This window comes from Centrocercus urophasianus, unplaced genomic scaffold (genome assembly GCF_019232065.1).
Source record: "Centrocercus urophasianus isolate 14NV4802_14NV808 unplaced genomic scaffold, USGS_Curo_1.0 seq_15, whole genome shotgun sequence".
Lineage (NCBI taxonomy): Eukaryota > Metazoa > Chordata > Aves > Galliformes > Phasianidae > Centrocercus > Centrocercus urophasianus.
This window is the reverse complement of record NW_024884697.1, coordinates 25,446,383-25,472,002: the sequence shown is the minus strand read 5'-3', so window position 1 is coordinate 25,472,002 and position 25,620 is coordinate 25,446,383. Positions and strand designations below refer to the sequence as shown.

The 25,620-nt window shown below is 36.8% G+C and overlaps 1 protein-coding gene across 2 annotated transcripts in view; it reads right to left on the bottom strand.

Moving 5' to 3' along the window:
* Nucleotides 1-25,620, bottom strand: part of DOCK4 (dedicator of cytokinesis 4) — a 238,741-nt gene that overhangs the window by 109,584 nt on the left and 103,537 nt on the right. For both annotated transcript variants that reach the window (XM_042815926.1, XM_042815927.1), the window contains exons 9-12: nt 13,763-13,844; nt 13,150-13,210; nt 11,169-11,301; nt 9,547-9,635 (exon numbers count right to left, since the gene is read on the bottom strand). In XM_042815926.1, the coding sequence (XP_042671860.1) occupies nt 9,547-9,635; nt 11,169-11,301; nt 13,150-13,210; nt 13,763-13,844 (365 nt within the window). The remainder of the gene's footprint in view (nt 1-9,546; nt 9,636-11,168; nt 11,302-13,149; nt 13,211-13,762; nt 13,845-25,620) is intronic.

The window sequence follows — 25,620 nt, the reverse complement described above, 5'->3', positions numbered from 1 at the left end:
AAAGGAAAGGAAAATACCGACAAACAATAAAGTCAAAAGTCAGACAGAAAAGTATTCAGCAGTGTTTGTATTTTAAGAAAGACAATGAAATAAAGCATCTGTTCAAATTAAGCTGCGTAAGGGTGTTAAAAGTATTCAGAAAGCATACAGGTGTTCACATATTTGTTCGTATTTAAACTATCCAAATTACAACTGCAAAGAAATCAGTAGATTTCCGTATTATAATTGGAAAACAAAATTAATTATTAATTCAATGTAATTTAGGTAAAATAATTGTCTAAATCTCATGAAATTTGGTCACAGTAAAATCTTTGTTGTAAATCCCACAAATTACAGTCTGGGAGCAGACAGAAAAAGAGAGGTAAATTCAATCTCCACCAGCCTTGTTACAGTTACTCTGAATGAACAAAATAAATGCCTAATTAATTTAGATACTTGCATTCCAATTACGTCTTGTTTCAAATAAAGAAACAAGCAACATTTAACTCAAACCTATAGAAAGTGTTAAAAACAAATCCTCACAACCAAAAAGCCCAGGTAATGTTAGTAATGAATTTGTAACTAAAACCACTGGAGGAGATAAAATCTTGTGTGTATGTTTCATTAATTTTATCATTTGAAGCTGTCTTAAGACTTGTTATTCTTTCAGTAGATAAGCATAAGGTAGTCAAAGATGGCATTTATTACTAACAAGCAGAAACAGCTTTTTGGAACAGCTTTTGGAGAAGTTTTTGTCCAACAATACAATTTGAATTTAATTTTTCTAAAGCGCTCATCTTCAGCAAAGTCTGCAAGTCATAGTCATGCTGTGTGAATCACAGAATCACGGAATTGAAGGAGTTGGAAGGGACCTCAAGAGACTGTTGACTCCAATCCCCCTGTTAAAGCAAATTCCCCACATAGGTTGCACAAGTAGGCATCCAGATGGGTCTTGAATATCTCCATAGAAGGAGACTTCACAACCTCTCTGGGAAATCTGTTCCAGCACTCCGTCATTCCTCCTATAAAGAAGTTCTTCCACAAGTTTTTATGCAACTTCCAGTGTTCAAGTTTTAGGCCTGCTCCTTGTCTTATTGCTATATATCACTGAGAAGAGCCTGGCCTCATCCATTTGCCTCCAATTTTTCCTTAGATAGTTAGAAAGGACACTTATGGATCTCTACACCAAAAAAATATCCTGAATCTGACTTATGTTTTCCTTTCGGTAAATCTAGAACCTTCAGAGACAACAAGACAAGCTCAGACTGCCATATAAACATACAAATTTATATCTGATCGATTTATGAGTCTGACACCTTTAAGGATCAATATCTTTTCCCAAAGCTACTGCAATTAACACTGTATGCTAGACTAGGAAATAGATATTGGTTACACTTCAATTTGGAAGAAGGGGTTTAATATTCAATTGCTGAACAGTGTCAGGCATTCTGCTAAAATGTACCTGAAAAAAGAAAAATCTGCAAATTTTTGTCTAAAAACTTTCATTAAAACTGGCTTTTCATTATTTCATAGCTGTTATTCAAGCCTAAATGAACTTGAGTAACAACTTGAGTAAATTATTTAATCTTTCTACATTTAATCTTTCAGCTTTTGCATTTGTTTAGAACAAAATGGAATGCCTTAATTCATTATATACTTACGATGAAGCACATACAACTGCAGTTCTTATTTTAAATGTATTTCAAATATCAGCCTTCAATGACAACTAATTCTTAAACACATCACAACAGAATACGCAGTCTCCTTGTCACAAAACGTAACAAAACATTAAAACTGGCAAATCAATAGATTGCCATAGAAGTAAAGTAATTAAATAAATATATTTGCTGTGAAATGTTAGCTATGTATAGCTACAGAAAACATTTCAGAGAACTGATGACACATCTGGGCACCCTGCAGAGAAGAGACAAACACTGCTCTCAGCTGAGCACAAATCATAGAATCATAGAATCATTTGAGTTGGAAGAGACCCTTACAGGTCATTTAGTTCAACTCTCCTGCAGTGAACTGGGACACCTACAGCTACATCAGGTTGCTCAGAACCTGACCATGAACATCTCCGGGGACAGAGCACCTACCACCAATCTGGGCAACCTGTTTCAGAGCTTCACTACTTTTATCTTAAAAAGCTTTTTCTCTACATACAGTCTAAATCTCTTTTAATTTGGAACCATTTCCCCTTGTGCTTTCATGATAGACCCTACTAGGTATAGTCTGTCTCCTTCTTATATCCTCCATTTAGATACTAACAGGCCTTTTGATACTAAAGATGTAGGTTGAAGCTGAATGTGATGAACCATAAGCTCAGGAGTTACCTGGTTGTCTATTTTGTTCTGTTTCTCCTCTTTTAAGCACATCACCACTCCTGCCCTCATTCTTCCTCATTTCCCTCCCTTCCTCTCTCCACCACGAGCCCAAACTTCCTCCCTGTGACTAACAGCAGTAGATGCTTCCATAAGGACATTAACACATTGTTTCTCACCCATCACTCACACTAACTCAGGAGAAGGTTTCCTCGCAACAACTCCAAGTGGGCTAATACTGTGAGCTGCTGGGGTACTGTCATGCTGAATCATAGAACCACCAAGGTTGGAAAAGACCTCCAAGATCATCCAGTTCACCTACCACCAATATTTTTCCACTAAACCATGTCCCTCATTACAACATCTAAACATTTCTTGAACACCTCTGAGGATGCACTACATCTTGTATCCAGAAAATACTGTGTGAAGTTGTCACAGTGTTGCCATAGAAATACGTGTTCTATAAACTCTTACACCGAGCTAATAAACGATGCTTCTCATGAAGCTTCCACAGTTTCAGCACTGGAAAGTAAATGACTCCAAAAGACTTCCCCACTGAATCATATAATTTTTAAGCCAAAGCTAACCTTTGGTAAAACAGAAGATGAAACAGTCAAAGTATACTGCCTTCTACCTGCTTCTTTAATATCATATTGTTTGATGGTAACCATGGAGAAAATATATTATTGGATTGTCAAGAGGCTGCTGAAAGCAGGGAGGTGCAGGAAGATGAAGACTGTCCCTGAGCACACACTCCTGTTCCTACTCAAATGCCCCCAGTGCCACACTTGTCTCAGAGCTTGCATCTTACCAGATGGACTCTTTCTCTGAGACTGTCTTCTTGTGGCTCACCTCCTCTACCCACGTCTTATGTGAACACTGAGATAAACTGAGTTTCAGTACAAACCAATATTATACTTGGGAAAGCAAATATGTGAGGTTACAACAGTTCCCCTCAACTAGGTGGTCTGCTTTATGAAACTTACTTTGGTCTGCTTGAATTAAAATGATAGTAGTGTAACAAAATTTGCCTTTAATGAGCAATCTCCCTGAACTTCAAAAGAGATTCCACAAAGACAGAAGCTAGTTTTGCTCTGAGTTGGGGCCAGACCACAAGACCTTTAGATGATGCTACGCCTGCAGATTTTTGCACATGTATCACAGGAACAAGTTTCAATTTATTAATGACAGTAAACCATATATTTGTAGAATATATCTGTACACTTTTCTGTTTTAAAGAAAAAGCATTTAAGTTAATGGCTGTCATGCTTAGGATAGCCTTTTAAAAATCAAACCACAACCTGGATTTGTCTTCAGGACAGCCTCCCCATTCAGATATTGCTTCTGCTGTATTTAAAATAAATATTTATTTCTTCCTCTTATGATATTAAATATTTATTTCTTCCTCTTATGATATACAATACAGTTATTTCTCATTTTACTGTTTTTATGATCTAAACTATATGCAAGAGGGCATGACTTACGTAGCTTTATCCAGAACTGTATTTTGACACATAACGCAACAGAAGAAAAATTAAAACTGGCCACCATATTGAAAATAAAAAACAAATGGGAAAAAAAAAATCACACTTGTGACAGGAATGGTAAGAGAAATTCCACTATTTTCAACATATCTCCTCTAAAGTTTAAGGCCCTCCCATCAATTAAAATTAATATGTAGTTACCAGTGTTGTCAGTGGAGTTGCAATGCAGTTTGGCATTGCTACCACCATACTGCACTCAGTAAACACACAATTAGGTTACATCACCCTTCTCTTATTCATCAGAGCAGTCCAAGATAACAGCACAGGAAAAGATCTTCCCATTACATTTATTATTTTTGTGGAATCCACGTAAGTGTCTAAATCTGCAGCAGCTAGATACATATTTTTAAATTCTTACACCAGTACTTTAATTGCTATAGGATCTGAAAGGATTTTCACCTTTGTTGTAGCAGGTGAAAAGCACATGTGTCCTTGCCTTATCTCTTCAGAATTACTGCATCAGGATCATGCAGCTTGTAAAGACTTGATATAAAGGAATAAATTGGCATTTACAGAGGAGCTTACACATGAAAACATCAGGAACCTCAAGTAGAGAGTGGTCCAAGAAGGAATGTCTTGGATCCCTTTAAAGGAAAACAAAGCAATTCAGTCTGTTTTTTCTAAGGAGAGGGAGGAAGAAGTTGCAAGTATATTTTTAATAATTTTTAAGATGCTTTTTTTAAGATAATTCGTTAGGGAGAAAATTCTCATGTAACAGAAGGTCAGGGCTTAAATGTCTCCTCCCTGGGATTTGCTAAGACAATGTGAATATAGAACACATTTATGAAAAATCATGCAATATTCTGCATGCTTTAGAGCCATTTTTACTTCCCCTGTGGTACAATTTTCTGATCTTACACAAATCTGAAGAGTTGCTGCAGGGAAGTCTGAGAAGTCAAGTGATTAGCCTTCTCATCTGGGACATGGGAGATGGACTGAAAATCCTTTTCCAAGTCAGAGTCTGAACCAAGACATTTTCTTCACGGGAGTAAATTATTTTTATGGAAAAGTAAGTGAATAATTATATATTTCCTGAAGTAACACGAGCACATGAGCCACAGCAATCAGCTCCAGCATTTTTTTTCTACCCAGTGCTCAGGCAGCTACATCCATGCATACATACAGACCATGCATACCCTGATGGAGCCAGTATTGAGACGCGCTTTCAGCTTCAAGCAGTGGCAGAAATAACACACTTTTAGGTGTCTACAGGAAGACACCTTATACTAGAGGAGGAACTTTTGAGATGTCGATGGTGTTTAAGTAGGGATTACATTAAGAACGATCACTGTTTAAATGGGTGATTTTTTCAGATCAAAACCTCCATATTCAGATCCCAGAGGACTACTCTATTCAAGGAGATTCATTCCATCATAGTATGCTGTATTTAATTATACTTCAAGAGTATACAGAACTGGATAAAAAATGTGGTAGCGTAAGCAAGAATATAAGGTTAAGCATGATAAACTGTTACTAAAAAGAAAGAGAAGAAATACAAGACTTTGCATAACCATGAAAATCAGAGTTGCACTCACTGATTTTTATTTATGTATTACTGTATAAAAAAAATATTCAGTGACAACCAGATTTGGCCTTGCTCCCTTGCCCCTTATCCTAAAATGCACTTTAAATTCAACAGGTTCACTCACACATAGTAATTCTGTAGGCAAATGAAGCATTTATTATATGATCAATAACAGTTTACAAGGCACTTTGCACACCAGTTCCTCATTTACTAAAGAGGAAAGCAGCCCACATCCTACTTACTTAATAAAGACCTAAGAAAGGTCCAGAATATAGTTTGACAGCCACACAGCCAGAGAATAACATCTGCTACCACAACCTACACTGCAAACCCTAAAAAAAAAAAATATTACATTTGACAAAATCCCAAGTTTCGATGTGAAAACAAAATCTTTGGCTAGGCTCCACTACCTAAAATATACTATTACTTATGATTATGCCACCACAGGCATTGAATATTTAATTTATCTGAAATTATACAATCATTTTGAAACTTTTATTTCAGTTAAAACCAGTATGAAATTGGCCTTTTTTCCTTTACAATTTACTGCAGTTTTTTCATTCTGAAATTCAGACAATTAAAATAAAAATATAATAAATGTGCAGTAAAGTGACATGCAGTAAACAAATATGTTTACTTTTTGTAGCCTCAGCATAGCAGCTGAATAAACTGGAACTGCCCAGATCTGAATGAACTAATGAAGAAAACAACAAAAAGGAAATAAAGGACAATTTGATACGATTCGAGATAAGCAAGGAACTGAACTGTTTTCTGCATCTGCACTATACATTTCACTGCTTCTTGTCCTACAGACTGATAAATACAAATGTGGTATTTTCAATGCAAGATTGGAGTAATTGGGTATGAACTTCTAATAGAAATACTCATTTTCCACATATTTTTGCCCTGAAAAGCAAAGTGATGAGTCTTTAATACTTTTGTCTTTATTTGGCCCTTGCTTTTAATGTAGATGCAAGCTGAGAAGATTCAAGAAGATCCTACACAAGAAGTAAAAATTGCCATGAGCTTAAGTGGAAAAAAGCACTTTTTGGGTGGGTGGGATTTTGAATGTTAAATAGAAAAGCTATAGAATGACCATTTGTTTTTCACATGTAAGACAAGTACAGTTTGGGTTTGTTTTCTGTTTTCCCCAAAAACTGGAAGACATTTTTTTGCCGAGGAATAATATGGATATATAACTATTTCAGTAGTGAGAGACAGTCATTTCTGGAGACTAAAACTGTATATGAATCTGCTGAGCTGGAAGAAACTGTACAGGACAAAAACTTCAGAGGAAGTAAGCCCAGAACACAGATAACAGTCTGATGAATTTTTGCCCTTGTGTGCTGATTGTGTTTCAGTTCTTAAGTCTTTTTAAAGTGACTTTAAAAAGCCAAATGTTCAAGCTTTCTTAAGTTTGACTTCTCCCTACAACAGATCTCGAGACAGTAAAAAACCTGTGTGTCCCATAACAGATTCACTCTTTTCTCCCCCTTTTTCACATATATATGATAGCAGATAAGTCTAAAGAGCCTTCAGAACCAGTCATTCAAATTGCAGAGACGGCAAAGGGAAAATACATACCAGTGTAACATCAACATTTTCCATGAGGTGTCAGCAGAAGTATCTGAACATATTGCTGAAGTCTTTCAAGTGTTTTCAGGCTTCTAAGCAGTCACAGAGGAACAAGTTTCACATGTGTGATGTAAATAACCTTTCATAGCTTGTGTTTTAGTCACTCAGTACTCGAAGTGGCACTACTACTTACATCCTCTTTCCCTCTCCAGCCTCTGCAAGTGCTACTCTTGCTTCCCTCTCCAGACATCCCTTTATCAAAACGTAGCTGGTATTGAATGCGCTAGCTTTATTTTCCAGCACTTGCAAGCTGGAAAAAAGTCATGTCCTACACGTCTTTTATGTTGATAATTACTTAATTAAGGGAATTTAAATTTATTGAATGTCTCCAAGGACAAAAGGGTATTTAGCTATGAACTTCTATTTCATGAGAATGAGAATCACAGAACAGCTTGTGTTGGAAGGAACTTTACAGACCATCTAGTTCCAACTTCCTGCCATGGGCAGGACTGCTACTCACCAGATCAAGCTGCCCAAGGGCCCATCCAACCTGGCCTTCCAACACCTCCCTACCCAACACCTCCACAAATGGGGCATCCACAGCTTCCCTTTGCAGCCTGTGCCAGTGCCTCACCACCCTCTGAGTAAAGAATTTCCTAACATCTAATCTAAGTCTCTCCTCTAAAGTTTCAAATCATTCCCCTTTGTCCTATCACTATCAGAAAATGTAAAAGGTTGGTTTCCCCCCTGTTTATAAGCTCTTTACATTCTGACAGGCAGCAATGAAGTCTCCCTGAGGTCTTCTCCGCACTGAACAAGCTCAGCTCCCTCAGCCTGTCTTCATAGCAGAGGTGCTCCAGCTCTCTGATCACTTTTGTGGCCCCCTTCTGAACTCCAACAGCTCTGCATCTTGTGCTGGGGGCCCCCAGTCTGGATACAGTACTCCAGATGGGGTCACACAAGGGCAGAGTAGAGGTGGACAATCACTTCCATCTCCCTACTGGACACCCCTCTTTTTGATGCAGCCCAAGATAAAGCTGGCCTTCTGGGCTGCAAGCACACACTAGCCTTATAACCTGAATTATGCCACTGCCGATAAGAATCACTTAGGAGCATACAGCATGCCACATTATACTACTCTAACTGCCTATTCAGAAATTAGCAACTCTTTCTATTTTTCTTTTTCAAGTGAGGACATAGATGGACAAGTTAAATGTTTCATAGCAATATTTACGCAGAAAACCTCATTTATAAACAACAAGCCACCTTTTGCAAAACATGAAACTTGATTAATGCCAGAAGCAATGTACCTATTTAGAAACCGAAATGCATGCATTCTTTATCACACATGTTGGACTTCCCATCTAATATTCAGAAAAGGTATTTGTACAGGTTTTGAATTATGTATTTTTAAAATGTTCCATAGCTTTGCAAGTAGAGTCAAAAGGTATGCTCCAATTTTCTAAAAATTCAAAACATCACCTTTATCTCTAGACTGATTATGCAGAAAAGACGTGTTATCATTTTTAACAGTAAATAAAGATATCAATTTTTAGTAATGTGCTTTTATATTTTCACTATATTATTTTAATAATTGTAGTACGACGCTCTACATTGTAAACCTTAAATATATGCATGTATGTGGCTAGACTCCGCAAAAATAGAAATAATAAAATAATAGGATTAGATTGATTAAATACACAATTTCAGTCTTGATAAATATCAGGAGCTTTTATGTGCTTCTTAGACATCCACTAAAGACTGCTGAATATACATTTGCAAGATAAACATTATGCTTTAAATCAAGTCAAAAGAGCATGAGGCTTACTACATGGGATTATAACCACAGTGCAACTTAGGAAATTGAATTCATTTGAGATTTTTCCATATTCATATTTCAAATAACGAGTGTTTCACTGGAGCAAAATAGTATTTGAATAGAAGCACAACAGATTTGTAAGCTTTCATTTCTGGTTTCCCTTTAGGTTTGACCGTTTTCCTGGACAACAGCACTACAAAAAAGTTAACAAGCTGGCATTCCAAAAACCAAAAAGAAGCAAATCCAGCATCTCCTTTGGTTTAAGCCATCACCTGACATTAGCAAAGGTCAGTCATCACTCAATTCCTAAGTTTTCAAGTTGAATTTACTTTGATGACACCTGGCGACAGACAATTAAATATGGAAGGCTACTGGTAAGTCCCTGAACATCAACGTTGCATCTTGCTCTGTTGGCCAGTAGAAATGCAGAGAGCACTAGCTCTGTAGACAGGTGTGTAGAACCTAGCTAATTTTTTATGATATTTTATGTATGTAAAGTGGAAGTACAAATCAATGCATACCAATATTTTGATTGGCCCCACACACAGAGTTCCACAGCAAATTGTAGCTCTTCAGCAAAGAGCAAGTTTATTTTATATAATTTCTTGAAGAAATTTCCATGATTTTTTTTTAAAATATGCATACAAAAGATAATAGCACATATTTTCAGCTAGTACAAGTATTTTTCTGAATATGAAATACTGTTTCTTTGAATGACATTAGATTTTCTAAAATAGAGCCACTTCATTTGGAGACAAAAACATAAAAAGCATTACTTACCTGCATTGGAACCAGTCAAGTTGTAACGTGCATTCAGCTTTTTAATGATATTTTCATGAATCTGATACCAGTCACTCTCTGTGTTGCACCTATAAAAATGATAACTTCTTTAACTCTGAAATGGGAACACAAGATTTTCAGACCAGTTTCACCACACACCTCTATGTGAATCCTTTTCTGTTCAAAAAACTAAGTCAGTGGGAGCAAATAAAGACCCAAGAAACTGCTTGGATCAATGGAAAGTATGAGAGCAGTCATATCATTTGAGAAATGCCTCATGGAAATATCTGCTACTTGTGGAAAAGGACAGGAGAACGACAAGAGCAGTTATGCTCTGGAACTCCTCATGAGCAAGTTCATCATCTATAATTCTATCCTTCAGTTCCAAAATACACAGAATATCTGTCCCACGACACTCAGGAAGACACACGGGACTCAGATTTAGTCTTAGACAAAGATCTGTACTGTACACCTTGAAGTTATTTAAAATGGAATAAGATCTTCAAGAGACAGTCAATTAAAGAGCAAATTATATCTCAGTACATAAATGGAAAATAGCACTTTTTCCATGAGGAAAAATAGGCCACATTGAAAAGTGAACAGCTTAGACTTGACCTCGTCTTACTAAATCTGCTTTTCAATAATGTTTCTTCTTCCCTTCTTTTTTTTTTTCTTTTTTTTTTTTCTTTTTTCTTTTCTGTTATTTTAAAAACAATCAGCGAATTTTAGAAAATAGGGTATAATGGGCAGATATATAAATCTAAAAATTAGTTATCCAACAGCAAACACTTATTTGACTTCAACATCCTGGGAGTCTTAGTAAGAGCCAGCAAACATTTTCACTGTCACACTTGATTGTTTTTCTGCGGCATCATCTCCAGCAGCTCTAATTCAGCACAGTATGAGTACAGAGAAGAAGAGAAAGGCTGCCTAAAAGCCTTCCACGTCTTCAACATTTGAGTGCAAACCCTGAGAGTCAGAACTTCCTCACGCACTTGACAAAATGCTTCCAGGTTTATGTAATTAGAATAGGCCACTGCACAAAACAGCTCTTACTATAATCTCTCAGATCAAGATCAGCAGGAAATTACATGCACTGTGTTGCTACAAACAGAAAGACGAACTGTTTTCCAAATACTGTCAAACTCCACTATTTCACGAACCACTCATTTTAAGATCTATTTTTGATTTTTCATTCTCCTCCATTCCCCAGCATTAACTGCCTCTTACACTTATGCTATGTCCATTAAACAATTACTTACCTACCTTGCCTTCTTTTTTCTCTAAAATTACTTCTGCTAGCTGCCTATGCAGCACAAGCTGTCTAAACAAGCCTTGAAAACACTTCATATTGCTTCAAAGAGAGAGCTCCGGAAGCTCTTACAAGGATGTGATAAATGCTGAAACATACAAGAAGATCTGAAAGGATGCAATCTTCATTTTTAACACTATCCCTTTTTACAACACATCTGTAGAACTAGCCAAAATTTCTAAACTGTGATGAAAAAAAAGAAATTAGCTACTACACTTTTTTTACTCACACCGCATTTAAAACCATTGTTTTTGATGTAAACCTACTGTGAAATAGTTCCAATAGTTATGAAATAAAAGCTATTCCTTACATGTACACTTTCAAGATGAGGTCATCCTTTGAATCTCCTGCCAGCAAATCTGCAATACTGAGGACCGCGCAGCCGAAGGGCCGTCTGTATTGTACGTTGCAGGCATTTTTCTTTTCTCCAGCTCCCATTCGCCCTGACAAACAAAATATACATTTGATGCATAATGTACAAAACTGTCTCCCTTAAAACCACAGAAGGGAGGCAGGGAGCAATCCAGCTCTGTATGGTGACAGCTCTGAGTATGTAGTGCCAAGTGTACTCCGCAAATCTAGTCCACCACTGTCTACACTACATTAGGATAACAAATGGTTCAGGAAACCCATTAATGATGTGTTCATCTCGTAATACCAGAGGTACTGCTCATCCTCTCATGACCTCGAGTCCGCAGCTCTTCCTGATACTCAGTGACAGCTCTACTTGAGACACCACCAAATAAAATTTAGTGTTCAGACATGACAGAGTGTCCACCATTTGCTGTCCAATAACAATATTTTACTGTGGCTGTTGTTACTTCTGATTTATGTGAGAGGTCTTGTGACTGAACCACTACAGTTTAGAAATCAAACGCTGCCTCCAAGCAGGCAACTTGCTAGCAGGGGGATAAAACTGCAGAAATCGAGGAGAGATGAAACTCGGGGAGAAAAAATGACAAAGGGCAGAAGAACAAATTATGGTACAGAAAGAAGGCAGTCAAGGAAAATGGAGTTGAAACAAAGTATTTTTCTATTTTATTTAAATGCAACTCATCAGTCCTCTTGTGGTGTTTCTGATAGATGAAACTGCCCTCTTTCTAACCATTTTATTCAATTATGTTCTGGTAGCTATGTATCTTTCCTACCAAGTCTTAACTTGTGACAAGAAAAGCCTCTGGCTGTATTTGCCACAGGCAATGCCTTCTCCGTATATTCTATACATCACAGAAGCTAAAAGAGTAATTGTTCACTTTCACACCACAAGGCATATAAATGTTATTTTAACTTTTTAGCATTTCAGTCATTTGTATATAGACTTGGCTGAGAATATATTTTATAACTACACAGGAGGGAAAATTCTATGCCACATTGTTCTTTAAAGCATTTACTCTCCTCAAATTAACTCATATTACACCACAATTTACTACACTTTTTCTCAGTCCTTGCCAATAAAAATGCAATTATTTTGATATTCCAGTGAAACACTACAACATCATGAAAGTCCAAGGAAAAATCATCCGAGTTGTCAAACAGCATTTACTCTACAATAAATTGTTTCTGAACTCAGTGCAAGTTATAACTACCATATTTGAAAACAAAATACCTTGCAAAGAAAGGAAAATATACTTAGTAATGCAGTGATGCAACTAGGGAGACCATTTGCGAAAAAAAGGAATAGATCTAAGATCTCAAAAGCAAATCCAAAGAATCTTGCTTCAAATCAGCACAACCAGGAGGTTAACTTCTTTAAATACATATGCAGCACACTTTTTGACTCTTCAGCTTTGTTTCAGAGGACACAATATCTGCCTGTACCGTCATGGATTAAAATTATTACATGACATTGTTCTCTTACGTATTTCTCCTCTTTACAAAGAGATCAGGAAGAAGACAAAATTTATCTGAACAATTTCATCAGATACTATTTAATTTCTAGGTAAGTTTCCCATGAACAAACAGCGCTTGAAATTACTCTCTTTGTAACAAGAATGGACTCCCCAGTGACAACTCCATCATTTTAGTACAGTTCACATATGATGCCCTAATTGTCTTTTGCAATATTAACAAAAAATACTGTATCAAAACTCATCAGCACACTTGAAAAATAACACAAAAAAGTGCTGAGAAATTCATGGCAATTTTCCCATTAGAAGAGAGGCATTTGCTTCATGAAATTTATACAGAGACTTTGCCAATCTAACAGATCCCAAAGCTGACCCCAAGTGGTTCTCTTCACTGTTATATACCTACCAAATGTCAGATTTCTACTCACAGACCGTTATACCTACCTATTCGAATAATGTGCACAGTGATATAGATGTCCTTCCTTAGTTCACTGCTACTCAAATCCTGCACAAGATCAGAACCTCATTATTTCTGCCTCCTGATTAAAACGTGATATTTTAAAAGAACTTTATGCATTGTTTTTATTGCCAGTAACAGTAATAAATGAACACTGAGGTCATTTATATAGAATTAACAAATTATCTATTTAACACTTCAAATTGGTGGTCATGCACTCAGTATGTCTGTCCTAAAATATCATGGGCAAGAATTTGTTGTAAGGCAGCAAAATGGGAGAGGACAGAAAAGATTCAATGCATGCCTTGAGGAGTAATGGTGCTTTTGTGCAACTCCTAATATCTTGAAGTTACAAAGAACACTGCACAAACCATATTTTGGGCCTAGAAGTCACAAGTCTTTGTTGAAAGGAAAAAGATTGCTATATATTTGCACATGGAGTACATACATCCACATATTGCCAAAAAACATTCAACTTGGGATTTTAATAATACCTGTTAACCACCCATTAGAACTAATAAAGTAAAAGCTTAGGGAGCACCACTGAGTCAACTACATAAATACCCAGCATAAAAAGGATTGAGAAGAGGAATAACTCACCACAAAAAGAGAACAGTGTCTTTCAGGCTTTTCTGGACATTTTGGCAAACCATTTCTATTCAGTCTTAAAAAAAATCGTTCACTGTAAGAAAACAAATACAACAGATACTTTGAACAACACTACAGAAAATTAGATCTCATATTGATCTTATTTTTAGATGTACCTTTGTCAAGATATAAAAGAATGAAATAATTGCTTATTAAAAGGCTGAAATGTATCAAGAAAAAAAAAGGAAAAGACTAGATAAGAGCAGTTAATCATCTAATAAAATTACTGAAAACTCAATGCAAACTAGAAGACTGATTGTAGTTTGAAAAAATGATACTGTATACCCTAGTCCATACAGCAATAAAATTCTATATCCTAGAACTGAAATTAGATGTGAGTGATGTTGTATTGATTCTTGCTAAACAAATGTCAACATTGCCACATAAGTATTTAATCAATATTCTTTTTCAAAGACAGGAAGATAAATGCCAGGGGACATTTTTCCTGCCTAACTCTATGAAAATTTCTTTCTAGACTACACTGATTTTAGTGATCTTATAAGTTCCAGCAGACAAATTTCATTTTCAGAATTCTGTTCTGCAGTCAGCTGCAGGGTGCCAAGTACTGCATCTGATACAAATAACAACAGTGACAGTAGAGAGATGCAGAGAACTCTTATTTTGGAGTAAAAGTGGGTACAAGAACCATTGAAAGAGAAATTACTCTTTGAAAAATTCCTATTTGATACTAGCTTCATCATGGACAACCTCTAGGAGAACTTGTCACTTTCATGAATGGAAAACTTTGGAAAATTCAAGCTTTCCATGGTTTGGGTAATTTTCTACTAGATACATATATATCTAGTAGATATGTACATATCTAGATATATACATAACCATAACATTTATGCATTAAGAGACATGGAACATGGGAAAAAGCAGAGGACTCAGAAATGGTAAGTTGTACACAAGTGTTACATGTATGTGACTCAGAAAGTAATTCCTCCTATTTATTTCCATGGAAACTACAATAGATACAAACAATACAACAACACTGTTTGATAGAGCAAATTCCCAGCTACAAAGCACTATTTCTCAATACAGTCACACCATTAGCTATGCATTTTCATCAGTGATGAAAAAGAACCTGCATGCCATGCTAATGAAAATCTGCACCAGCAGAGGTGACCCACTGTTTCACAGCTGCTATGATGGCAATGGTGCTAGGGAAATGTTGCCCATGCAGTCCACTTTCATTGATCCAAACAGATAGAAGTCAGAAGGTGCCAAATCCAGACTATATGGTTGGTCTGGTAGGACAGTATTGTCACCAATAACGACGACAGGAAACTGCCATCTTCAGCCTCACATTGGTTCAATAGATCCCAACAAACTTGCTTGCAGCGTTCCTTCTGTTTGATACTCAAGTGTTGCCACCATTGTTTCCAATGCACTGAAGCCAATATCCAGCTCTGTATATAGTCCCCTGGCCATAATCCGACAATTCGCACAGAGAAGCTGACTGAGACAGTCTTCATTTTGTGACATGACAGCTGTGCACGGCTTTCCAGAACATGATTTGTCTTTCACATCACTGTCACCACTGAGGAAACACATCATCCACTGCCTCACTGTGCTCACATATACTGTTCAGTCTCCATAAACGTTCAGCAAGTGTTGATGAATACTAATGGGTGCCATTTTTTCCACATGGAGGAATTCAATTCCACACCTTTGCTTCATATGCACTTCCATGTCAGACATCATTGTGTCAGACTGCCCCTCTGCTGCCATCTGTCACACAGCAACAACATATAACAGAAAACTGGTTTCAAGGTTCAGCCTCTACTGCCATATCATCCGCCTCTGACACCATGAGCTGATATAATAAATTCGGAGGCACTACTTTCAGAGCAGCCAGTGTATCTGTTACTCTTCACAGTTTCACCCCCAGCCCTACCTGGCCAGACTATTGAGTCTGGACAGCCTGTAATACTCCAATAAAACAAAAAAAAAAATCCAAACTGGGATTATTGCAACTGGTTTTCTTCCAGCTGGACCCACCTCTCCTGCTTATTCCAAAAGCTAAGCATGCTTTACCATTGCTCTCAAAATGCAGCTGGCAAATCACAAGAAATATGTTGGATAAGATGCGACACAATATAGTCTAATTAAATTTTTTGTTACACCAGCATTTGCTTTGTGCAAAATCTGGATCAATCATTCACAGAATCAGTCATCCACATTGAAAAGGACCTCAGAAGGTCTCTAAGTCCAACCTCCTGCACCAGCCATAAGGTCAGATAGGCTTACTCAGAGCTCATCCAGTCAGGCTTTAAAAATCTCCAGTGATAGAGGCTGTACAGCTCCAGCGGACAACGCCTGACTGTCCTCAGGTTTTTCCTTACATTCAGATGCAGCCTCTCTTGTTTCATTTCTTGTTATGTTAATTAATGGCACTGACCATCTTGCAGGTACAGGCAGATGCCCGTTAGCCCCCTCCCCAGGTTGACCTAGGCCCACTGCCTCGGCTTCACTCCACAGGCCAACCAGTTCGGGGTCTTCTGCTGAATTGCCATCCAGTCGCTCATGTCTGTCTTGTATGAGAGGATCCCAACTAGCATGGTTTAACCAAAACTGCACAGGAGGGAATAATCTCTTCTCTAGACCAGCTGGCCACATTAATGTTATAGCCCGAGCCACTGTTAGCTTCAAAAGCACATTTCTTAAAAGTTATGACTGCAGAGTACTTCATTAAATGGCTGCCACTTACCCAGGCTGAACCTACAAATGCCTAGCCTTTTTTCTTGGGAGCATTTAAAAACGTTTGTGCAGTCTTCAGCTATGTAGGTTTGGGTTTTTTTCATCAGACAGCATAAAAGGCAGAACCTAAGAATAGTACAGTTGAACTCAAATACCTCTGAGTGCATGAAAATGTTATTTTCTCAGAAACATTCCTGTTTCATGATACAGCCAACTTCTGCAGCTTTTGTCTCCATGGAAACTTTAAAACTGAGTTTTAAAGAATGTTTACATGGATATATTTTTTTAAGAGAAACAAGTTGGTATTTTGCTGTTGATTTAAAAACGTTATTCAACAGACTTATGTCTTTTCGTTTACATTTACTTCCTTCTCAATATCAGAAAATACCATAAGAAAGCACAAAGCTTTATTTATGGAATCTCACGCAAAGTCCATATTTACTTATATTATGTACTTAAAGTTAAAGCTTTAGGACCCATTTTGTTGGATGATGTGCAAAACTAAAGAAAAAAGAAAACAAGCCTCTGTTCCAGCAATAATAATACAACTTTTGTGTGCTGAAACCTGCAGTATTCATTAATATAAATTTGATCAACACAAGGTGATTCTGAATTTTACTACCTTACCTTCTTCAGTCTGTAGGACTATGTAGAAGGAATATATATTTGTATACACACATACCTTGCTGCATTTTTTTGCCTTTAAAGAAACCACTAGAAATATCAGTTTAAAGAAAATACCATTTAACAAGAAACTGTCTACCAGTGGATAAACTATTGTCATAGTTTACCTAGGAACAGGCAAATGCTGAATTTAGCTGAGTGTTCTCTTTCTTCACTGAGCATACTTTCTGCAGAAGTCAAAGGCACATCCTTTAAAAGCTTCCTACTCACTATCCACATGGATGTGAAATTTGCAAGTGTTGCTTACACTCACAGACCATAAGATTATGATTCACAACACAATTAAAAGCCGGAGACTTTGGTCACACCACAAAGAATTGCACTGATTGCAACAGACATGTAATGGTTGTGCCGATCCATTTTCCTCATCTGAATTTGAAATTTTGTTTGACTGAAGCATGGGACGTAGCAATGAGAAAGGCAAACTGAACACAATAACCACCCCAAAATCTTAATCTTTGTTCAGTGCTACAATGCATTTCAAGCAAAAAAAAAAAAATAGCACCAGTTACAGTTCAGATAAAAACAGTTACCTTTGAACATTACCACAGAGCAAATGCAGATATACTTGCAAGATCATGATAATAAAATAACTTTTCAGTAAAATATAGAGAGCATTCATGTTTATAAACAATTCAGAGTATTTCCATAGAGAAAAATAGGTTAGAAAATGATTGAGGAAAGTAAACAGCCTTTCAAAAACAAAATAAAGACTGAGAATTCCCAAGATCTGAAAGCTTGGCTTCAAACAGTTGCAAAAGCTCCAGAGGGTGAAATCTAGGGCTAGGATCTTATTTCACAGCAGCTTTCTCAGCAGTCATTTACACACACGTATATACGGCAACCACATACAGCAGAAATCCCAAAGCAGAAATATCTTTCCTTTCTATGAAGATGATTTGATTTTAGTTTAGATTGCAATGCATTTTTTATGAGCACCAATCTTCACAGATAAATATGCTGCACAGATTTAAACTCTGCTGTCTTCTCACCGAAAATAAGGAAATAACTAATGCTGGAGAGATTAATTTAAGAAGGTCAGCGAGGGATTTCTGTACTGTAACTTCCCGTGTATTAGCGAAGCAACAATGTGTTCCAAATCTGCAGGCTTAACACAGGAACTTAAAAGAAACACTGCCACAAACTGTTCTGTTTTCATAAGCAACCCCTATTTTCTCAGTATTAGCAGGAAAACGTTACCAGTCACATGTTAGCAGTCTAGACAGACTGCTTGTTCTGTGATTTATAAACACACTATCAAAAAACAAAACAACAAGCAAGAAAAATAGCCACATGGCATACACTTACAGTGAAGCTGCTCATCCAATTCTCTGAGCACAACTTCCCTTTCTGACATCTTTGCAAGTGGCCCTTATGTAAATAAAGGTTTTAGTGTTTTCTAAACTAAATGCTGAGAGACAATAAGAGAATATTGATGTGCACTGCATGAGCTCAGGTCTACCAAATTCCAGAACACCATTAAGGGATGCTCACTAAGAGCTAGAATTTGGATTTACTGAATGTGTAGCTAAAGGGTCATTGACATCATAAAACCACAGTCAGACACAGAAGGCTGCGCTTTTACTTAGGGGTGAAATGCAGAGGAATGTGGTACAAGTCATAAGTTACTGAAGTAAATAGACAAAAAAGCCTTAAAAGTATTCTTAATTACAAACTAACTGAATGGTAGATGTGCCAACAAGACTTTGCAGTACAAGCTGTTCCACAGTGAGTCAGTCCCCATACTTTAACTCTTTTACATACTTTTGTGAAAACCATACTCCCATTTCAGACTGAAAAAGAAGTAGCAATGAGCAAAGAGGGAAAGGAAGAATGAGTATTAGAAAAAAAAAGATTTCAGCCAATTTCAGATAAAAGCACTATCAGAAACTAAAATAAAATCACCAAACCAATATTATGATGCTATAACGAAGCTTATCATCACATCTAGATGTGCTGACAATGGGAAGAACAAAAAATATTTCGAATGCTAGCTTTATGCTGAGGAGTCAAATTTTCCGTATGTTACAGGTAGAGTTAATGAGGAAGGAAGGAAAAATGAGAGAATAACGGGAGACGGGAGAGGAGAGTGGTGGAAAAGAAAATCAGATAAATATATTAGCTAAATCAAGCTCCATCTTCCATCTCTTTACTAACAGAAGACAGCCTTAAAAAATCAGTTTTTGCCCACACACTCTATATTGTATTATACTCTACTAATATTTGCAACTATATTTTAACTAAAAGGTGGTACTACACATTTCCTGAAAAGATTAACAAGTTACATTGGAAAATGACAATTTAAAATTATTTTTGGGGGAAGTACTAAGAGTGAGAGGAAGACAATGTGTTTTTGAAAAGCAAAAAGCACACTGGAATCTCTCATCATGTATTTTCAACTAAAAACAGAATACAACCAGAAGCCAGAGCCTTCTGTAATGGTGAGCTTAGTCTGCCACCAATGATAAACATTTTGCAGCACAGCATTATCAGCACACAGACCTACAGATCCCTTAAGCTGAATTACAGACTTGATCATTATCCCAGTACCTGGCTGAGGCAACAGCATGGATACAAGTAGATTTGCTGTATTTTTACCCCAAAGATGGAAATTCTTTGGAATTTGTAAATTTCAAAGAGGAATTGGTAAAAGTGAAAGGAATTTAAGGATATCCCGCTCCTCCAAAAGCCCAAAGGCTCCTGTTTATTCATCTTCATTTGGGGGCTTAAAAACAGCAATGCTGTGTTGTCTTGTGATGTCTCTGCCTTTTATCAGACCCCAGGACAACGAGTTCTTGCTAACACGATCCGTAAGCCCATCAGAAAACCTCTACTGTTAAACATCTCTGATAATTACTTAAACTTGTCACAAATACACCACGAGTGGTCCACATACACACCTCTATTCTAAAACTTCACTTAGTTTTAAAGAATAATCTATCATTTAACCTTAAAATGGTAAAACACCAGCTAGAGCAGAGGTCACTCCTTGCAATGTTTTCATCACAGCAATTAAAAGCAATAATTTCTCCTGTTGCTTTTCAGTTTTTACACTGCAATCAGTTTGAGGGCTATTTGTTAATGCTCAAGAGAGACCTGCTCCAGATCAAAGGTTTCTCTCGGATTAGTTTATCTGCTGTAAAATGGGTATGGCTATCCAAGAGAATCTCTATATAAGTGAGCATCATTACTCCTGCCATAGCAAGTAGAAGATATCAGAAAATCTCTGAAACATTTCTTTCACCGAAAATGAAATTTCATAAGAGTAACTGAGCTATGTAATGAAATAGCTAATATCTAACACACTTCAATTGGGAATAATTAATCTCTATTTGTTGATTTAAGAGCATATTAGAAATACAATGAAAGAAACAAGTTATGTCTTCTCATAAATACAAAACCTTTAAAGAAATGAATTAAAAAAGCCTTCCAAAAGCATATTCTTGCTAAACTACACTCATACCTGTCTTTGCCAACTCATTCCTACCCCATACTACCTCAGTTATGAAATGCTATACACAAATTTGGTTTCCTTGCTGGAAATTCTCCCTTACAAGCGTTAAAATGTTACAAAAGCTGCCTTACAAGCAATAAGCAGAAAAGTCTAGGCAGACCAGCCAATGCAAATGGTCTTGATGAAATGCCAGCTCCTCAAAAAACACTTGGAACACTACCCTGAAGCAAGAGGTTATTATTCTCTTACAGTTCTGGAATGGTTTGAATTCAAAAAAGCAATTTATCAAAATTCTCACTAATCACAGCAAATTACACAGTATTGCACAAGGTTAGATTAATGGAATGATCTATAAAAATGAGTACTATTAAAACATATAGAACGTCTTAAAGCCGGGATTAACCTTTCTGATCGCTTGGCAATGAGTGGCAGTAAAGATCCGTAGAAAAGACATTTATTACACAAACCACCAAGGCCAAAATGTTTGGAGGACACAGCTGTGCCAAACATTCCTTTCATACACATTCTGCCTGCAACATAAATCACATCTGCTTATACTACTGCTGTTGACAAGTAAATAAAACTGAGCTACCAAAAACGACTTACTTATAAAGGAAATATATATTTTTGCTATTGATATCTGTGTGCCATGCACATGAGATGCTAAGCCAATGTCACTTTACTTTCTATAAGACACATTGGAGTAATTTTCAACTTAACAGTAATACCATCTGTGGAGAATGCCTGCTATAATAAAGGTAAAAATAGCCAGTGCTTTTATCTTCCTTCAAAGAGACCATTTGAAGTAAAGTAGGCATCCCCCAAAATACCAAGTACAATGGTGAAACATGACAGAGATATAGAAATCTTTATAAGATACACACCCACCGATTTTGAAATTTCTCATTAGTTAGGATATGTTCCTGTGAAGTTTCTAAATCCCAAACAGACTTTTCAGGTCAAAAGCAAACTGGGGACAAAGAATTAAAAGAAATCCTTGTTACACTGTGAGAGGCAAGTAGCATGAACATGGTAACTGACAGACTCTAGTTCCAATGTATTTATTATTGACTTTAAATGTCAAGCTACTAGCTAGCACAAGTGTTTCTACTCTTCTTTAGGGGTTGTTTTTCACTGTAAAACAAATGCAAATGTAACTAATTGGGCAAACTGACGAGGCCAGCATTCTTCCTTCTGGTATGAAGGAACTCCACAGCAGGGAGTTTAATTCAGTATTCTCAGGCAAACAGCATTATTCACTTTAGACGCAACCTTTACATTTCCAATTTGGAGTAATCCACCTGACTGCAACCAGGAAATATCTTTGCTTATCTTCTCTTGGTAACTCCTACTCCAGAATTTCTCCTCATTCTAGGATCAAGAGATGTCCTATGACTTCTGTTACTTCACTACCCTGCCAAAATAGGCTTGAATATATTCTTGCACATCAGAATCATTCTGTTCACAGTGAATAATGGGAAAGAATGTTGCACAGTTTAAGAAGGGAAGCTTTTAAAGTTTCTGTAAGTTCAAGTTTCTCCTTCAAGCTGCTGCTTATAATCATATGTACTTTCAATCACATCAAATGCAGTCTTGCCCACTTGTGTAAATTACCAGGTAGATTATCACAAACAACGCCAATAGTAGTGAATACATCAGTCAGTGTAAAGGATAATACCAAAATGAAAAAAATAGCCACCTTATTCAATGAAGTACACACCACTGTTAACCATTCTGTGAGATATTTAGATATTTTTATTCCAAATGCGTAATGGATTGTTAAAAGAGTAATGGCCCCTCTTGAAAAAATGATTTTTAAGTTTCTACCCTCATGCTAAAACTCCGAGTCCTGAATGAGCAGAATAAAACCAGACTCCTCTTGTGTTACCTTGTTTCTAAGGAGGAACAAAACAGAGTAATAAGTGACTCAACTAGAATGAAGGACATCAAAATATCTGACAAAGCCAAGATGCATAATCTCTTCTGCATCTATGAGGCACAGATACACATGCACTGATTTTGTGTAATTCACCAAGGTGTAATTTAAGTATTGCACGAGATTAAAAATGCTTGCACACGATGCACAGGAAACTAAAAGTAACACTGAACCCCACTATGCTGTGGTCCTGTAAAAATAAAAAATATGTTTTTGTGGAAACACTGTAAAGGAGACATAGCCCTGAGCTAGTTCATTTCTTCCAGTTCCCCTATGTCACTTCCTCTACCAGAAGCACTGCGAGATTCTGTAACTCAAACCCTGCCCAGGATCCAAGGCTGCTTCAAGACAGAAAGCATTCATAGATAACGTTGAGGTATTCATGTAACAATTTTCCAAAGAACACTGTTTAAGTGTAGGTTACGCATGTTAAAACATAGTATTCTAAGAGAGAAAGGCAGAATAGCATATCACTTAATGACAGATTACAAGGTGAACCTAGACTGTGTGTAGTGTATTAGACTGCATTGTACTGAGTATGCTATCAACTACACGTTTTTTTTCTTGAAAAACATCCCATTTCTGAAAAGCTACAACAAAGTCTAGTGTGAATTGTGCCTCTCTAGTCAGAGATCACTCCTTCCAAGAAATTCTGTGCTATGGGAGCAGGGAAGTGATTCTGAAACAATTAAAACATAATCTTACACATTCTGTTTTTTCCCCAAATGACTTAAGTTCTTTTAGGTAACAGTGGAAGTGAATCTCTCCTTCTATTAATCAATCCTCTGAATTTTCATGACATTCAGAAGCACAGAATTTAAATATCAAACAATGAGATGATATGTACAGTAGCAGAAAATCTGAATATCAATTAACGTATGTGCATGTATGCACACCTGTAAAAATGAATGTGTGCACAGTCTCCAGCCTTTGTATTGGAAATATATTGTACCATCTAAACTGCTTTCCAAATTTAATTTGAAATTTAATTTAATAAACTTAATTTTAAAGGGTCTCACTGATTTCCCAGTCCTCATTTGTTCTTTTCACTGTAGATACAGAGAATAAAATAAAGAATTGGGTGTCTGGAAAGAACCTGGAAGTAACAGTAGACACACACAGTATGTACAAGAACAACAAAAAATTTCAAATAAAACTCCTAATGTGGAACATCTGCATGATGACAGTACTATGGAAAGAACAAAAAAAAACCTAAAATTCATCCAGGTGGTTCTGAATTGGAACCTCTGGAATATCAGAAAGGCAGCACCAATAGGCAGCTGGGTCTTTTGGTTCTTCATGGAGGTATAGCTCTTTACACATTCTTTTCAACTCTGCTAGATAATAATGACCCTATAACTGCCGTACTATAACATTTCACCACTTGTCTTTCCTTGCCCTGAATTTCTAAATAACTATGGCCAGTGAACTGCTCCCCACAGCTACACTGAACAAATTCCTCATAGGTAGATGATCACAATCACAGGATATGCCTGTACTTTTAAAATAACTACTGTAGTGTGTGAGACAACGCACCATACTGTTTCACAAGTATATTTTTCCATCTTCTTCATGGCTTAGTGTCCCACATTGCTGAGAAGCAAGAAAGAATTCAGCTATTTGAGTGCTGATGTCTGGAGCACTGATCCTGAGTGAACTGGATATTAAAACTCAAGTGTAACCCCACTGATTTACATGTTTAAAATAATACTGACTCCTTGAGCTCTAGCTCAACCGAGGCCACAATGGTATCTCAGCTTGCAATGAAAGACATCTCAGGTTTAAAGCAGTGAGACTTTTGGGAGATGGAAATAAATCGTTAGTTAGATTGGAAAGGTGTTCAAGCCCTCTCTTCATTGCTGTTTTTCTGACTGTCAACAATTAACACTAGTCAATTCTGTAAATTTCTAATGAGAGGGGTGGCTAGAAGTTGGTTTATTTGAGCTGCCATAATAGATAGCAACTCTTATGTTTGGGGAAGTTGCAAAAAGTATGTTTAGACATCTTTCTTCCTGTGCTAAAATTCTTTAAAATTTCCACAGAATAGGGGTCAGTGGGAGGGGAGGGAAGGGGAAAGAGCATTTGCTTCTTAAATGGAAAAAAAAAAAAAAAAGACAAATCAGCAAATATTTTGACCCATCAACCATGGGTTTCAGTTTTCAGCAAGAGATAAAAATGATTTAAGTAATTACACAACTAAAAGAAGAAATACATTAAAATGTTAATGATGTGTATTAAGAAGTTGAGGTTGAGAGTACAACAAACAAAGGGTAATCTGTTTAATCTTTGATACGGCATAGAGTCTACACGGTCCTTAAACATATAATCAAAAGCTTACAGAATAGAAAACAGGTTACTTTTATTTGCCTTGGGTAAGCAGTCTATTCCTCTTTGTGTTGATGAAGAATCTGCGCTCATTTGAGGGCAATATGATAGTAACAAACAAGGTTGTTCAAGGTGACAGAAGAAGGAGGATTAGCATGCCAGCTTATCTCCGCTTCTCCCGCAGATGTGGCCAGAGGCATCAATCATTTGTGATAAGACATTCATATCATATTGACACAGACACGAAATGTGTATCATTGTTAAGGAAATTCTTAACACACTCCATCTTTCTAAAGTGCTGCCTTAAAATTGCTCTATTAATAGCATTACTATTTGGAGAAAATGATAACATTAAGAAAGCGGCTTAGAGAAGATACAGCTAGACAAGAACCGTGTGTGCCATTGCAGACTCAAAGCAAAAACGTCAGCATTCTACTGCAGTATGTTGTTGTAACACACAGAGGCATAAACACTACATAAATGTAAAGGTCAGCAAAACAACTGGGACTTTGGGCAGGAGATGGACCAGCATCCTCATACATATCATCAATAACGAGAACAAAGCCCACTTATCTGAACAAATGTAGGTAACTGCATTTGTGGTAACTGGCTTAACACCCTCCATTCCCTTTTTCACAGTGCACCCACAAGATGATAATTGCCTGTGTCTCTAAATTTCAATAAAGAAACAGACAGAATTTCTGGGTA